Below are 17768 nucleotides of genomic sequence, written 5' to 3'. Positions count from 1 at the left end.
TTGATAGGGGTAATGTGGATTGATTGATGCTGAGAAATAGGGAATAAGTCACCCCCACATGGGATTCTTTTAACTTTTGTAAGGCCACTACGGGCTGCAAATTAAACATGTAATTACCTACTTACTTACTTAATCGCTTACTTGTCCATTTATTCAGAAAATTAATTCATGTACTATTGTCACTTTTTTTCTTCTCCCTCTTCCTCATTCTCCTACTTGGTTCCTTTTTTTCTCCTCCTCTACCTTCTCCGATCTTAAATCGGCCTTACACGAAAGACGTGGTGAAAAGAGAACATATTAATTTAAATACGCTTTCGTATATATAAGGGATATAATCGGTATACTTGTATTTATTCATGTAAAAGATACGGCTCTATATTTCGACTAATTCCTGCTGCTTAGAACCTGTTCGTTATTCGTAGAATGGCTTTATTTTTTAAATGAAAATTTCATTAGAATCGGGGTGATTTAAAAAAGGATGAAACACAAGACATGTTACGAAAAACGACAAAACGCTATGTCTCTAAAAAAAGAAAAAGAGACAAACATATAGGATTAAGCCTGCTAGAGAATGAGGTAGAATATAGTATACAGTTTTTTCTATTCTCTCGGTCTCCTTTATGCGGTGCTTTGTTGTCACCATTTTTGGCTTTTAACCCTTTGCACTCCTATGTCAAGTGTGACTCGACATCGGCTTTTACCTCAAAAGATATCATAACTTTGAAAATTATAGAATATAACAATAATGAAAATAAAATGGACATTTTATTTAATTTATTTCTTCCTTTACGATATATTTAATACCATATTTTTCAGTTAAAATAAATTTTAAATCAAATATTTCAAAGCATTGGAAGCTGTAGGAAACAACATTGAAATATAATTCGGAGTGCAAAGGGTTAAGCATTATAACACATCGGTGAAAAGTCCCGGGTCTAACAAAGAAAACACGGTTTTTTTCGTTTAAAATTGGTTTTATTCATCAATATAATCTCCATCAAGAGCAACAAAATCATTCCAGTGCCGCTCTAACATTTCAATACCACTTTTGTAGAACGATTTATCTTTTGCCTTAAAATAGGTCTCAGTTTTAGCGATAACCTCTTCATCAGTGCTGAATTTTTTTCCAGCGAGCATTCTTTTGAGATCTGCAAATAGGAAAAAGTCACTGAAGGCCAGATCTGGAGAATACGGTGGATGGGGAAGCAATTCGAAGCTCAATTCATACAACTTTGCCATCGTTTTTTTGATCGATTGTGAGCACGCGTGGCATCCACTTTGCACACAGCTTTCGCATGTCTAAGTATTCATGTATTATATGTCCTACACGTTCCTTTGATATCTTTAGAGTCTCAGCTAACTCAATCAACTTTACTTTACGGTCATTCAAAATTATTTTGTGGACTTTCTTGATGTTTTCGTCGGTAACAGCCTCTTTCGGTCGTCCGCTGCGTGCAACATCTTCGACGCTCATTTCGCTTCGTTTAAACTTAGTAAACCACTTTTCAACGGTTGATTTTCCTGGTACAGAATCCGAATAATGTTTATCAAGCCAAGCCTTGACTTCAACAGTATTTTTTTTCAATAAAAAGCAATGTTTTAATAACACACGAAAATCTTTTTTATGCATCTTTTTGAAAATAACAAAAGTTGCTTCACTCAAAATGCTACCTCACGAACCAACTACTCGACAGATGGAAAATTTATACACATATCTTTTGAAGGTTAGTACTAACTAAAAATGAGGTAAATGCAATAAAACTAGCGCCATTTATGTGTGAGGCTTGGAACTTTCCAGCCCATGTGTTACAAGTGTGTGCTTGTGTGCAGCTGCATATTACGTATATGTCATATATCAGGTGTACCGGAAAGTCATTACCGGTTTTTCTAATAGATGTCGCTAGGTTTAAATATGCAATGTTATGATTTGACACATATGTCATTTTATTCTACTGACCTCAAGCTTCAAAAGCTATACGGGTTATACTTTGCGAAAGTAACACGTCATAGATTTATACCTCTTTGAAAATGTTAAGTTTCATACCTGAAAACGTGTATTTGCGGCACGCATTACTTTTCTTATTTAATCAAAAGAAAAAAGCCGCTGAAAGTCATCGTTTGCTGGTAGAAACTTACAGTGAGCATGCTCTAACCTTTTCAAAAATTCTTTCGTTTCAAAAATTCAAAAGTGGTCATTTCGATGTGCAAGACAAAGAACGTTCTGGTAGACCGAAAAAGTTTGAAGATGCGAAACTGCAGGAGTTATTGGATGAAGACCCAACCCAAATTCAAAAACAATTGGCAGAAGCGTTAAATGTGACCCAAGAAACGATTAGCGATCGATTACGAGCAATGGGGAAAATCCAAAAGATGGGAAGATGGGTGTCACATCAATTGAATGACAGGCAAAGGGAAAATCGAAAAATCGTCTGTGAAATGCTGCTTCAAAGGTATGATCGGAAGTCATTTTTGCATCGAATAGTGACGGGTGATGAAAAGTGGATTTATTTTAAAAACCCTAAGCGCAGAAAATCATGGTTATCACCTGGCCAAGCCGGCCCATCGACTCCAAGGCCAAATCGTTTTGGTCACAAGACAATGCTCTGTGCTTGGTGGGACCAGAGTGGCGTGGTGTATTACGAACTGTTGAAACCTGGTGAAACAGTTAATAATGATCGCTACCGACAACAAATGATCAATTTGAACCTTGCATTGATCGAAAAACGTCCAGAACGGGCCCGAAGACAAGGTAAAGTGATTTTACAGCACGATAACGTGCCGTCTCATAAAGCAAAACCGGTCAAAGAAGCGTTGAAAGCACTTGGAAGGGACATATTATCGCACCCGCCGTACTCTCCAGACCTTGCTCCGTCCGACTATCAACTTTTCGCATCAATGGGACACGCGCTTACAAAGCAGCACTTCGCAAATTTCGAAGAAGTTGGAAAATAGCTCAATGAATGGTTTTGCTCAAAGGACAAACAGTTTTATTGGGATGGTATCCATAAATTGCCTGAAAGATGGGCAAGATGTATAGAATCAAATGGCCAATATTTTGAATAAATCTTTTTTCAATTTTCTTGAAAATTACGTAATTTCTTTCCGAAAAAACCGGTAATGACTTTCCGGTACACCTGGTATTATCCGCTTCGCTTTCCTTCCAGATGTTTCTTAAAGAAAATACCACCAACAAAATAAAAACTTTATCTTACGAAGCGTTGTGTATGGTGCAAAATAACATCGATTCGTACAGAAACTAGCTTTTATTGTAAGAATTGTGATGTCGCGTTATGTGCAATTCCTTACTTTGAATTGTACAGTACAGAGAAATAATAAATTTCAAATATCCTTAAATTAAAGTTTTGCTTTATTATATACCTTTAACAAAATTACCGCTTTTCCGAATTAAAGTTCTTAATTTAACAATTAAGCACGCAAAATATGTCTGTGGCAATATACGAACGGTACCGCAGCGTGGTATAATACGTCTGTGATCTTGTACAAGCAGTTTCTTCGTTTGCAGATAACTCATCTGTGACCTTTTAGAAGCAGTTTCGTCGTCGCGAGATAATTCGTCTGTGACCTTGTAGAAACAGTTTTGTCGTCGCGAGATAATTCGTCCATGCCAACGAAGCGGTTAAATGATTCATTCATTTTTCAGAAAACAAAATACAGACTTATAAACGAAAACAGAATACAGACTCATTAACTAAAACAGAATACGAAATGAGTAGATATAATTTTTAACAAGATCTTCAAGGTTGATTCTTTCAAGGTTTCCAGAGACATATTGTCTGTAGTTATCGTTTGCTAGTGATTTTATGTACATAAAAATTCTTCTTTTATATCTGCAAGTTTGATTTATTTATTCATTTAAACAAAAAAAATAAAAATAAATGTATAAAAGGTTTTACAAATTTGTAAATAGTAATATTATGCTACATTAGCCTGTGGACGAACAATGGACTGGAAAAAAATCCATAAATCATGCCAAAATAAAAAAGCACGTTCGATTAATTTTTCCAAAAAATAAACATTTTTTGACTCCAAAAATCTTTAAATAAGCACATCTTTAAAAATGAAATTATTTTTTCCTAAAGTAGTTGCCTATTTCTTGTGTGCAACTTTCTTTTTCAAAAAAAGATTAGCGCATTCATAATCAGCGACCTCCAAACCAAAAACATACTAAATGTGCATATCTCAATAATGTCAATATAAATCTCATTCTCCATGTGACTCAGTCTTTCGTGGAATGACTTAATAAAAATAAGTAATAACAATTCTTTACATAGATAGCATTTTAAACGAGGTTATATATTTAATCTGAAAAGGAAAGCTTTTTCATTTGGGAAAACATATCGGTTGAATCCATTCAATTGCACTTTTTATATATTTCATTCGCCAATAAAATCAATAAATAGTATTTCTATATTGCATTGTTTTTTAATCTAACTTCGTCGTACATCTGATCAGTGAGACAAATATACTTGTTTATTGGGTTGTATCAGTGTATTTATTTGTATTTCTTGTGACACCTATGAATACGATTAAGTAAATAATAAAAGAGGTTGATCTTATTAAATTTCTTTATTCAACAATGTTTTTCACTATATTTTTGGGAATGGTTTCCTTTCTGTTTTTATTACACTGCTCTATAAAATTTCGAAGAGTAACAAGAATTCTTGAAGTACTTCCAGGCCCAAAAGCATATCCAATCATAGGAAATTTGCTTCATTTTCAAGAAAAAAATGGTAAATTTATATAAGAGTAAACATTTCGTCTAGAACATATATTTGCTTTATTGTAATTCTACTTACACAATGTAATAATTCTCACTTACCATAGATATTATTACCATACTTTAGATAAACTTTTCGAAGTATTTTGTAAAACAGACAAAGAATACTATCCAATTTATAAAATGTGGAGCTTTTTTAACACAACTGTAGTTCTACTTCATCCGGAAGATATCGAGGTAAATAATTAAAATATGCAATCAACATAACAATATTTTTTGCTATCTTTTAATAATATTAAATATATTACTATTAATCAAATTATCATTTTTTAATTTAAAAATAAAATGTGTTTACATATATTAGTATACTTTAACTAAAATAGTAATTAAAATTATTCATTTTGTATTGTCTAATTTAATTCAACATTATTATTTTAATTAAAAAAAAATAATTTATAATTACTTAAATTAAGTATAAAATATCTTTTAACTAAAGGTACTAATGAGGAGTCCTAAACACATAACAAAAAGTGCCTTTTACAAATTCTTAAAACCATGGCTATCGACCGGATTGTTAACAAGTACAGGTAAACAATTTTAGAAAAAGCAAAATGTGTTAAATATAATAAATTATATTTAAGATTAAATTTGACTCAACAGGAGCCAAATGGCAACACCGAAGAAAAATTTTAACTCCGGCCTTTCACTTTAATATTCTTAAACATTTCATAGTCGCATTAAATAATGAGGCGCAGTATCTTGTATCATTAGTGAAAGAACAAGGAAAGGGAAATCCAATTATTCAGAATCTAGAGGAACTTATGACCGAACATACGTTAAATGCAGTATGCGGTAAGTGAAAGAGAAAATATTTTTGAAGTGAAAATATCTTTAGAATGAGGGTGACTTGAAAATAAGCGAACGCGGAAACACGGCGATGAAACGTCCACGATACTAAGTAAGAAGAGAAAAAGAGACAAACATATAGGATTGATCCTGAGAGAGAATGAGACAAAATATAACTATACAGTTTTCCTATTTTCTGTCTTCTTTTTATGCGCTGTTTCGTAATCCCCACTCCTGGCTACTAAGCTTCGTGTATGTGAGTATGTGTTGTGTGCAAATGCATATTACGAAGCGTAGACTCATATTATTTCACTGAGAACCCAGAGCAGATATTTTTAAGAAGTAGATAAAACTTTATAAATTTATATGTGTTCGTTAGGGTTACATACCGTACATACAGTGTATAGTAATTAGCTTTCTAAGTACAGCCGTTTTTGAGAAAATTAGGGTTAAAGATTTATTAATATTACAATATACTATTTCTTTAAATTTAATATTATCCACAGTTGTAGCGTAGCTGTATTACCATAGATTCGTAATAGTCCAGTCAAAATAGCTCCGAAATCGGGTTTTTAGCTATACGGCTGAAAAAATATGGAAATTATCAGAAAAATGCGTACAAAACTGTGGGCAAAGTAAAAAAGTTCTCAACCACCGGGAAAAGGGTGAAAAAAATTAAAAACTACCCCAAAATATGATTTTTGGATTATATGTTGAAAATATCAAAAAAAGTTTCAACTAAAAGTTGTAGAGCATAAAATTTTAGGCCTATCTCTCTCAGACCATTTTTTCCCCTAAAACGCACCCTTTTATCCCTACGACGGTTCAAAGTACTAAAAAAATGAAAATTCAATAAAAAATATAAAAATTGGACTTTTTGAATTTTTTTTTTTTTTTTAATTATCTTTAAAAAACTACAAAGAACAATCGGAAGGAAAAAAAATTATTTTTTTTCATCCCTTCTATTAAAAATCAAGGGGTGAAAACGGTTTTTGCTCGATATTTCGCTTAAAACGGGTTATTGAAAAAAATTTTCTTTTTCATATGAATTTTTAATTTATTTTTTAAATTTTGGTGTTGGATTTATATTTATAGATATTTACCTGTAGAAAATAACCCAATTTAAAGATAGGTAATTAGTCCCATAGTCCTACGCCTTTGTAGAAAGAAACAGAAAATAAAGCTATCTTGCTCTTACTCATTGTGACATAGGTCGCCATGGCACGCATGCGCAAACTCTTGGCTTACATGCGTGCAAGAGAGATAGACAATCTATTGTTGGCTTCGTCTCAATGTAAACAGTATAACGCGATAAAACACTTTTTCTTAAATATATTCTCTTTTTCTTATATATTCTCTATAGCTCGAAAGTCTCGCGCGCATCTGTGACAGCATGATAGATTTTTGAAAATATCTCAAAAAGTAAGTGAGATAAAGCGATTTTTTATTAATTATGTTTTGTAGACAATTTTATTTGCTACAAAAAAGGTCCAGTACTAAAATATTGTATCTCCCTTACTTTTCGAGATATATTAAAAATATATGATTACTCTCTTACCTGATACTTTTTATTAATTTTCACCACTGACAAGGACAGCGCAAGGTCTTGCCCTCTCGGATTTTGTTCCAATTTTGCAGAATGATAGATTTTGCTTACCTTTTTACGAATATATATGGTTATAGGGGCCACTACTCAATAATTTTTGAGATATTTGCAATTAAAAATGTTTATGATGTTATCTAGTGTTTAAATTTACTTCTGAAGTAAGCAATGGTATGAAATAGGTTTAGTATAGAACAACGAGAGAGGCGTCGCTTTTAGTAAATAGATTGATAAGGCAGCTATAGATTTCAAAATAAAATTATTTCACTCTTCAACCCCTTCTTACCCTAGGAAAAACTCCTTCCTAGACCTAATTCTAGCTGACGCGAGATTATCATTTAAGCATACCTTAGATGATAAATTGAGCACAGAAAACTTCCCAAGTGACCATGAAGCGATAATGGCCACCTTTAGCATCAATGATAGAAACCTCAGGGATTCATCATTTACTATTAATAACAATTTTTCTTTTTCTAAAATTAGGTTTACCAAATTTGAGAAAATTCCCTCTAAATTTAATCCAGATGTCAATCCTGATTTTAACTTGGATCTAAGGGTTGTTGAGGCCAAGTTAGACCATATTAAAGACGCCATACTAGATGCAATGAGGCGCTCCTCTCCAAAAAGCAAATCGTTTAATTCTACAGATAAATATCTCAACAATTATGTAAGAAAGCTAGTGGCGAGAGAAAAATCTCTTATCAACGAATTAAGGAAGTTAAGAAAATGGAATTTCCAAGGTGCAACGAAAGAGCACTTAATTCACAATTTTACGAATATGATTGCTGCAATCAGGAGAAAATTAAAATTCCTTATAGGAAAGAACGTCGCGAGTTATTGGCTTAATAGGGTTTCGTCAATTGATCCTCGAAGACCGGATAAAATGTTCCCAGAAATAAATAAATTATTTCGCAATAAAGGCGGACATAAAGTCGGTGATTTGAAAGTCGCAGCCAACAGAGCTGATTTGATATTGGCAGCTGGAATCAACAATCATTCGTGTCTGACAGATGGCGATGGAATGAAAATAATTCACGATGACAAGGCCAAGGCTAACTTACTTGCAGCTCACTATGTGTCAGTTAACAATCAGAACGAAAATATAAACAATGTTGTGTTCAGAAACTTTGTAAACAATAAGGTAAACATACAACCCCCTTCGTGTGCTTTTTATTTCACTAACTTGGATCTAGTCAAACGAAAATTCAAGAAGCTCAATAGCAAAAAATCAGCAGGAAATGATCAACTACCAAACTTTATATTAAAAAAACTTCCGGTAAACATTATCCGGGCCTACACTATTTTGTTCAATAATCTACTAAATAATGGTATTTTTCCAGATTCTTGGAAATCTGCGAAAGTTATTTCAATTTTAAAGAAAGGTAAATCTGCAACAGACGTTAATAGTTATCGCCCGATAAGTATGCTTTCCAATATTGGAAAAATCTACGAAAAAGTAATTAATGATATAATTTTAAATATCTGTGCAACTAATAATATCATTAAGACCAAGAGTGGTCGAGTCTTTTAGGGTTCGAATCCTCGGAGGTAAATTTTTTTTTCTATTTTTATATGTAAAGATACATAACAGAGTTTAAATATGTTGAAAATGAAATGTCTTAAATGACTAGAAACCTTATAAGAGTTTATTTTTTTTTATTTTTTTATTTTTTTTAATTTACTGACTTTGACTTTAAAGTTTAAACTAAATAATTAGACCGATAATCCGGTCTTATTCCGGTCTTCCGGTATATCCGGTCTAAATCCGGTATTAATCCGGTTAATAATAAATAGACCGATTGATTCGGTCTTCAAGCCACCAGTAGTGTAGATAATTTAATTTTTTTACCTCATGAATGTCTCGCTTGGGAACTCTCGCGTCATATCGATAACCGAGCTCCGTAAGAAGCGCTGATGCAAACTCATGTAGATAGTTGTGTGCATCATGTGCTATCGCCTTTTTGTTCTACGCCTTGAGATATGGTATAACAGTGGGACTGCTTTTCTATTTTGAACAATACCCAATCTATCGAGATAAAAGAAGGCTTCCGAAGGTACAAATCCATTATTTAAAGCCACCTTTATATAATTATCGTTTGGATAAGGAATAGGAAAGATGAGGCTGTTAGATGAAACAGTTGCCACATTAGCAAAATAATTTCTGATTAATTTAATAATAAAGTTGTCAATTCTATTAATGTTGGCTTTTTCATAGATAATTATATTGCTGACATGTTCGGTGTAATTTGATTTAGCCGATCTGTAAAGTCCTAAGCAAGCTTTTAGGCATCGTCTCTCGAAAATTCGGAAGTTCTCCATTATACTAGCGCAAACGTTATACCATATCTCGCAGCCATAAGTCAAGATAGGCCTTATGAGGTTTTGGTAACAGATAATTTTCGCTTTCGGCGATAATGCTCGCGAATGAAAGAGTCTCGCGCATAAAATAAACACAGTTTTAGCTTTTTGGAGTTGCTGTAGAGGGTGAGCATTCAGTAAGAATCTCTCGTCTATATATAACCCTAAGTATTTAACAGCTTTTTTATGTGGGATCTTTTTGCTTGCAGCTGGGTCTGCATTTATGTGGAATGATTTATAGTTATTTTTGATATTACATGAAGCTTTTTGCGTCGACGGTCTAAAAAGTATTGTTTCGCACTTGTCAATGTTTACTTTTAATTTCCACGCAGTGTAATAAGAAAAAATACTATTAATCGCTTTTTGCAAGTCCGCTTGAACTTTTCTCGGATCCTTTCCAGCTCTGTAAACTATTAAGTCATCAGCAAATGCAATCATCGAGCATCCGGTTTTGTGGGGACCAAATAACTGTAAAATATCATCAGTGTAGATATTAAAAAACACCGAAGAATTTATAGTACCCTGTTGTAAACCAATTTTAATGACGCATTTGCTCGATTCTTGGTCTCCGATCATTACTCGGAATGATCTGTTACTAATCATGCTGATTAATAATTTTAACACCAACAGAGGGAAGTTTTTCTTTCTTAGTTTATGTATAAGACCATTGATCCATACCGTGTCAAATGCTTTCTCCAGGTCGACCAGACATGCACCCACACACTTGCCCCCATTCAGTGCCCAGTTAACATCAGAAGACAATTTGTTTATAGCATGCAAAGTAGAGTGGCGTTTTTTAAATCCAAATTGATTTTCGGATATGATATTATTAGTTGCACAGATATTTAAAATTATATCATTAATTACTTTTTCGTAGATTTTTCCAATATTGGAAAGCATACTTATCGGGCGATAACTATTAACGTCTGTTGCAGATTTACCTTTCTTTAAAATTGAAATAACTTTCGCAGATTTCCAAGAATCTGGAAAAATACCATTATTTAGTAGATTATTGAACAAAATAGTGTAGGCCCGGATAATGTTTACCGGAAGTTTTTTTAATATAAAGTTTGGTAGTTGATCATTTCCTGCTGATTTTTTGCTATTGAGCTTCTTGAATTTTCGTTTGACTAGATCCAAGTTAGTGAAATAAAAAGCACACGAAGGGGGTTGTATGTTTACCTTATTGTTTACAAAGTTTCTGAACACAACATTGTTTATATTTTCGTTCTGATTGTTAACTGACACATAGTGAGCTGCAAGTAAGTTAGCCTTGGCCTTGTCATCGTGAATTATTTTCATTCCATCGCCATCTGTCAGACACGAATGATTGTTGATTCCAGCTGCCAATATCAAATCAGCTCTGTTGGCTGCGACTTTCAAATCACCGACTTTATGTCCGCCTTTATTGCGAAATAATTTATTTATTTCTGGGAACATTTTATCCGGTCTTCGAGGATCAATTGACGAAACCCTATTAAGCCAATAACTCGCGACGTTCTTTCCTATAAGGAATTTTAATTTTCTCCTGATTGCAGCAATCATATTCGTAAAATTGTGAATTAAGTGCTCTTTCGTTGCACCTTGGAAATTCCATTTTCTTAACTTCCTTAATTCGTTGATAAGAGATTTTTCTCTCGCCACTAGCTTTCTTACATAATTGTTGAGATATTTATCTGTAGAATTAAACGATTTGCTTTTTGGAGAGGAGCGCCTCATTGCATCTAGTATGGCGTCTTTAATATGGTCTAACTTGGCCTCAACAACCCTTAGATCCAAGTTAAAATCAGGATTGACATCTGGATTAAATTTAGAGGGAATTTTCTCAAATTTGGTAAACCTAATTTTAGAAAAAGAAAAATTGTTATTAATAGTAAATGATGAATCCCTGAGGTTTCTATCATTGATGCTAAAGGTGGCCATTATCGCTTCATGGTCACTTGGGAAGTTTTCTGTGCTCAATTTATCATCTAAGGTATGCTTAAATGATAATCTCGCGTCAGCTAGAATTAGGTCTAGGAAGGAGTTTTTCCTAGGGTAAGAAGGGGTTGAAGAGTGAAATAATTTTATTTTGAAATCTATAGCTGCCTTATCAATCTATTTACTAAAAGCGACGCCTCTCTCGTTGTTCTATACTAAACCTATTTCATACCATTGCTTACTTCAGAAGTAAATTTAAACACTAGATAACATCATAAACATTTTTAATTGCAAATATCTCAAAAATTATTGAGTAGTGGCCCCTATAACCATATATATTCGTAAAAAAGGTAAGCAAAATCTATCATTCTGCAAAATTGGAACAAAATCCGAGAGGGCAAGACCTTGCGCTGTCCTTGTCAGTGGTGAAAATTAATAAAAAGTATCAGGTAAGAGAGTAATCATATATTTTTAATATATCTCGAAAAGTAAGGGAGATACAATATTTTAGTACTGGACCTTTTTTGTAGCAAATAAAATTGTCTACAAAACATAATTAATAAAAAATCGCTTTATCTCACTTACTTTTTGAGATATTTTCAAAAATCTATCATGCTGTCACAGATGCGCGCGAGACTTTCGAGCTATAGAGAATATATAAGAAAAAGAGAATATATTTAAGAAAAAGTGTTTTATCGCGTTATACTGTTTACATTGAGACGAAGCCAACAATAGATTGTCTATCTCTCTTGCACGCATGTAAGCCAAGAGTTTGCGCATGCGTGCCATGGCGACCTATGTCACAATGAGTAAGAGCAAGATAGCTTTATTTTCTGTTTCTTTCTACAAAGGCGTAGGACTATGGGACTAATTACCTATCTTTAAATTGGGTTATTTTCTACAGGTAAATATCTATAAATATAAATCCAACACCAAAATTTAAAAAATAAATTAAAAATTCATATGAAAAAGAAAATTTTTTTCAATAACCCGTTTTAAGCGAAATATCGAGCAAAAACCGTTTTCACCCCTTGATTTTTAATAGAAGGGATGAAAAAAAAATAATTTTTTTCCTTCCGATTGTTCTTTGTAGTTTTTTAAAGATAATTAAAAAAAAAAAAAAAATTCAAAAAGTCCAATTTTTATATTTTTTATTGAATTTTCATTTTTTTAGTACTTTGAACCGTCGTAGGGATAAAAGGGTGCGTTTTAGGGGAAAAATGGTCTGAGAGAGATAGGCCTAAAATTTTATGCTCTACAACTTTTAGTTGAAACTTTTTTTGATATTTTCAACATATAATCCAAAAATCATATTTTGGGGTAGTTTTTAATTTTTTTCACCCTTTTCCCGGTGGTTGAGAACTTTTTTACTTTGCCCACAGTTTTGTACGCATTTTTCTGATAATTTCCATATTTTTTCAGCCGTATAGCTAAAAAACCCGATTTCGGAGCTATTTTGACTGGACTATAATCGATTTATCGCTGGTTCGAGCCTCAACGGTTTAACTTCTTATTTTTATTTTTTATTTTTTCTATTTTTCTATAGTAAGTTATATAATTTCTATTGAAAATATAATAGCAAATATGATGTATTTATTTTTACAATATGTGTCATATCTTTTCTATTTAAAAATGTTTTTTATTTTATTGAAAAATTAATATTAAATTCTTTATTTCGCAAATATTATAATTAATAATTGTGAAATATATAGAATATAATAATTGTATTGTCGGCAACATTTTACAAAAAAAGGATTATACAAGATACATCAGAGGAAAAGAATTAGACAACACTGTAGAATACATTAGAAGCAGCTGACCAACTCCATTCAAAAACAAGTAAATTACTATCACATTTTTATTTTCCTTCTTTATAAGATATATTTGATTCATTAAGAATAAAATATGTCTATTGAATTTGAGTTTTATATGTTTTTATAAAAAATATACAAAGACTTATATTGACCCAGGTATAGAAGAAAATTATTTTATTAATTATAATATTTACGTAATAAAGAAATTTATGTTAATTTTTCAATCAAATAAAAACAATTTTAACACGCTGAACGTCCAGCGTGAATGGGTGGATTTTACCCACATTTGAGACTCGTAGTGTACACAGTTCAATAAGCTGACAGAGCGATAGGAGAGCTTGGTTTTTTAAAAGGTTTCACTTCTTACGTGTGTTATCTGCACACATGATATTTTTTCATTTAAATAATCATAAAAGACATAATTGTAAACAACATGATTATTTGCAGAAACGGCAATGGGTATCTCTTTACAGGTGAATGACGAACAAAAGCTTAAATATCGCAACGCCGTTTATGCTATACTCAATATCATTCCAAAAAGGTAATTATTAATTTTTTTATTAAATATGAAGTATATTAAACAAAAATTGGTATTGTTATTAGAGCTTCAAGACCTTGGTATTTATTAGACAATATATTTGCATTTTCATCACAAGGACGATTGCAAGAAGAACTATTACAAACGTTGCATGGTTTTACAAAAAAAGTACGTGTAGTATATTTATAACCTAATTTCTAATAAAAGTCATATCACCTTTGGAAGTAATTATTGTTATTTTAGATAATTGCAGAGAGAAAACTTTTTCACGAAAAAACAAATGGAAAATATTTAAAAACTTTCGAAACGGTTGAAGAGAATGACGTTTTTCCCGAAGGACACGAGGAGAATATCAAAAGTATTTTACTTATATAGTAATCATGAATCATAATCATGATAGAAGTAATAATCAAATGTTTTTATCGTAGATCCGACATACAAAAAAAAACTTGCTATGTTAGATTTACTAATAGCAGCTTCTTGGAATGGAAATCAAATTGATGATGAAGGAATCAGAGAGGAAGTGGATACATTTATGTTTGCAGTAAGCTTCAGTATATTTATTTTTTTCTAATATTAAGATGAAATGAAAATAATTTAGAAAAAAAATCTCCGTAGGGTCACGACACTACTGCAACGGCATTGGTCTTTCTTCTGAGTCTTATAGCTAAACATAAAGACGTTCAGGTGACGTTTTTAGCATAACAATGGATACAATATTTAATAACAACTATGGATGTAAATTATAATTTGTTATAATTATATAGAATTCTTTTAATGACAATTTATGTTATAGGAACGTATAAGAGAAGAAGTGAATAGTATTATGAACCAAGAAAATTATCAAATGACGATGTCGGTGGTTCAAGAATTTTCCTATTTAGAGAGATGCATAAAAGAATCTCTACGTTTATACCCAAGTGTCCATTTTGTGGCACGATATTTAACTGATGATATGCAGTTAAGTATGTAACATAATCATCGTACATTCTAATATATTCATTCATATTTTATCATTTTGATGAAATAATCTTAATTATAAAATTTTCAGAAAAGTTTTTAATCCCAGCCGGTACTAACATTCGAATTAACATCTTTCATTTACACCGAAATCCAGAATTTTGGCCCAATCCTGATGTTTTCGATCCTGATAGATTTTTACCAGAAAATATTAGTAAACGCAATGCGTACTGTTATATTCCATTTAGTGCAGGATTAAGAAACTGCATTGGTAAGAATACTATACATAAAAAAATTATAGATAAATTTAAACAAAATTTATATGTGAATATTACCTTTTTTCAAGGTCAAAAATATGCAATGTTCGAAATGAAACTTATGGTTGCCCATATATTACATCACTTTTATTTAGAGCCAGTAGAGGATTTGGATAACATTAAATTGATAGGAGATATTATTTTGCGACCAGCGAAACCACTTCATGTCAAATTTATTCCGATAAAATTATAAGAACTAAATTTTTTTTTATTGAATATTTCATCAAATGAATTTTAGTATACAGGTAAGGGAACTACTTTCATCATTAGATGATCGAGCTGCTTGGAACTTTTAACCAATGGCGACAGCTTTCAGGTACTATCATACCACCACACCAACGCGCATGCGCAGTGATTGAAACTGAGAAGACTCGACATCGAATAATAAGCCCTTACTCTAATCGTTCTCGTAATCGCTATTATTATGTTTTTGTAACTTGGTTATCTCAGTTCTTTTCAACAAATTTCATACTGTTTCTTTAATCTATCCACTGCTCATTTAGTGCATTACCACTTACATTCTGAACTCGTGGATGTGCCGAAATCGCGTGCATTAAAATTCTCACTTTCATTCCATTTCACTTGAGTTACATCGCGATAATTAGAATCAATCGCGTTTAGTGTCATAATTTTTTTGCAAATTCGTTTAGATTACTTATTGATATACTTTTATGTTCTCTCATTGTAATTTACCAATAAAGATCTCACTTTTCGTGCTCATTCACTCTTCTTAAATGTTGAATTTTGACTTATCCTTGATGTTTATGCATAGCATCGGCATAAGCGAACACTTAGTCCATTCCTAAAGAAATACTCTGTCTTAAGTCCACTGGTCCAATACTTCAGTAATGTCTATTTATGTATTTGGGCATGGAGGCGTCTGTTCCAAATTTATATTATATTTACGTATTTATATTTCGAGATTGTTATATACCTTGATGTCTACGGGTCGAAATTCAATACAAATAATATTTTACTTTTGTAATTTTCACATTTATTGTTCTTTAACATATAGTTGGTTAAAACACATTGTGCTCCACGAGTAGTATTGTTGATCTTGCATGTCAATTTAAATCAGTCAATGTATTATTACTTACCTAAGCATATATGAATATTGTACGTAATATCACATTATTCTTTTTGAAGTGAAAACTTTTTTAGAATGGGTGTGATTCGAAAAAATGTAACGAAGCTGTAAGCGGCTTCGTAACGGAACGGTAGGAGGCTATGAAACGGAAACAATACTAAATAAGAGGAAAAGAAGAGACAAACATATAGGATTGAGCCTGCGAGAGAATGAAACAGAATATAGCTATACAGTTTTTCCTATTCTCGGTCTTTGATTCGTGGTCCCCACTCCTGGCTACTAAGCTTTGTGTGCGTGCGTGTGTGTTTTTGTGTCACAAAGGCAAGCTCTGTTTCTGGCGTAATGTTGCTACGTCAGAGCGTTGCTATGGTAACCATCAACGGTTTTTCACATATAACTAAATCGTACTTTGTCCGTTACAAAAAAAAAACTTTCTATTTCTCCATTGGACGTCTTCGACGATACATCTAAGACAATCTGTGAAGAAATAATGAAACAAGCGACTAAAAGTTGATCAAATTCAATAACAAGCGACTAACCGCGGTATTTATATTCCGGTCTCAAGACAATCCTTAAGGTTATCTTAGCTAAGCTCGTCTTATAGCTTTTAAGACTACATGTATTCATAGAAATACATTAAGATGATCTTAGGTAAGACTTCTGTATCATGTGTGACTTAAGCTTAGGTTTGATAAGATGACGCTTAAGATAATCTTAATTTATATTCGTCAATTTCCGTAATAATTCTCATGTATCCGATAATTTGATTCGCTTAAAATGTATCATACACACACACACACATATATATATATATATATATACGAATTCTTTATAGAGTAATTTTTCATTACTATTAACAATTACAAATGATTTCATTATGTCTGCTTTTCAAAAAGTAGAAAATTATGTAATAAAATAAAAATAGATTTATAATTTTTATGCATTAAACATACGCTCAATGCTTCACGAAATGCAAAACCATCAGCAGGTTGCCAATTTGGTTCAGGTACATGTACGTCTTCATCTTGTTCTTCATCTGAATCATCGTCTGGTAAATTATCATTAAACCTTAACGACATATTATATAATACAGCACAGGCTACAACAATTATGGTTGAACAAAGAAGTTTGGTTGTTAATCCTCTTGATAAACAAGGAAATCGTCGTTTCCATACACCGTAAGTTCTTTCCACTATGTTTCGTGTCCTACTCTGAATGTTATTATACCTGTATCAAGCAACGAAAAATTAATAAATTAATAATAGTGTTACGCTGTGGAATGAAAATTTAATAAAAAAATGAATCTATTAAGAAAATGTATGAGTTTTTAATCTATTTAAAAATAAATAACAGCTATAATCACTGACGTGATTTCTTCGTCCGTTACTGGGTTATTGATTGGTGTCATTAAGAACGGTAGACATGGATATCCAGCATCACCAACTAATATTCCATTTAGTTGATGTTCTAAATATCTCATGTAAATTCGAGAATTTTGAAAAATTCTACTATCATGAGCACTACCAGGCCATTCTGGCACAATATCTAAAAATTCCATTCATGGACCAACAACTGTCTATAAGATAT

At 32.1% G+C, this 17768-nt stretch overlaps 2 protein-coding genes across 4 annotated transcripts; one reads left to right on the top strand and one right to left on the bottom strand.

Moving 5' to 3' along the window:
- Positions 1–998: 998 nt before the first annotated feature.
- On the bottom strand, positions 999–1702 carry LOC149030457 (protein GVQW3-like). Its single transcript, XM_089179181.1, has 2 exons — positions 1229–1702; positions 999–1148 (listed from the first exon to the last, which is right to left on the bottom strand). The coding sequence occupies exons 1-2, from the start codon at positions 1628–1630 to the stop codon at positions 1029–1031; spliced, it is 522 nt and encodes a 173-aa protein (XP_089035307.1). The 5' UTR covers positions 1631–1702; the 3' UTR covers positions 999–1028.
- A 2568-nt stretch (positions 1703–4270) lies between these two features.
- LOC107073638 (cytochrome P450 4C1) lies at positions 4271–15829 on the top strand. Of its 3 annotated transcripts, none has more exons than XM_089179206.1 (13): positions 4271–4751; positions 4866–4975; positions 5235–5325; positions 5399–5590; positions 13727–13820; positions 13883–13985; positions 14061–14175; positions 14246–14361; positions 14436–14504; positions 14614–14782; positions 14869–15048; positions 15124–15339; positions 15404–15829. In XM_089179206.1, the coding sequence occupies exons 1-12, from the start codon at positions 4598–4600 to the stop codon at positions 15285–15287; spliced, it is 1557 nt and encodes a 518-aa protein (XP_089035332.1). In that variant the 5' UTR covers positions 4271–4597; the 3' UTR covers positions 15288–15339; positions 15404–15829. The 3 variants fall into 3 exon arrangements, with proteins under 3 accessions (XP_089035332.1, XP_089035331.1, XP_089035333.1); XM_089179205.1 differs by having other exon boundaries at positions 4272–4751; positions 15411–15829; XM_089179207.1 differs by having other exon boundaries at positions 4636–4751; positions 4846–4975; positions 15411–15829.
- Positions 15830–17768: the final 1939 nt, after the last annotated feature.

This window comes from Polistes dominula, unplaced genomic scaffold (assembly GCF_049000335.1).
Source record: "Polistes dominula isolate Pdom_NZ unplaced genomic scaffold, Pdom_raw_medaka contig_37, whole genome shotgun sequence".
NCBI lineage: Eukaryota > Metazoa > Arthropoda > Insecta > Hymenoptera > Vespidae > Polistes > Polistes dominula.
This window is presented reverse-complemented; position numbering and strand designations above follow the sequence as displayed.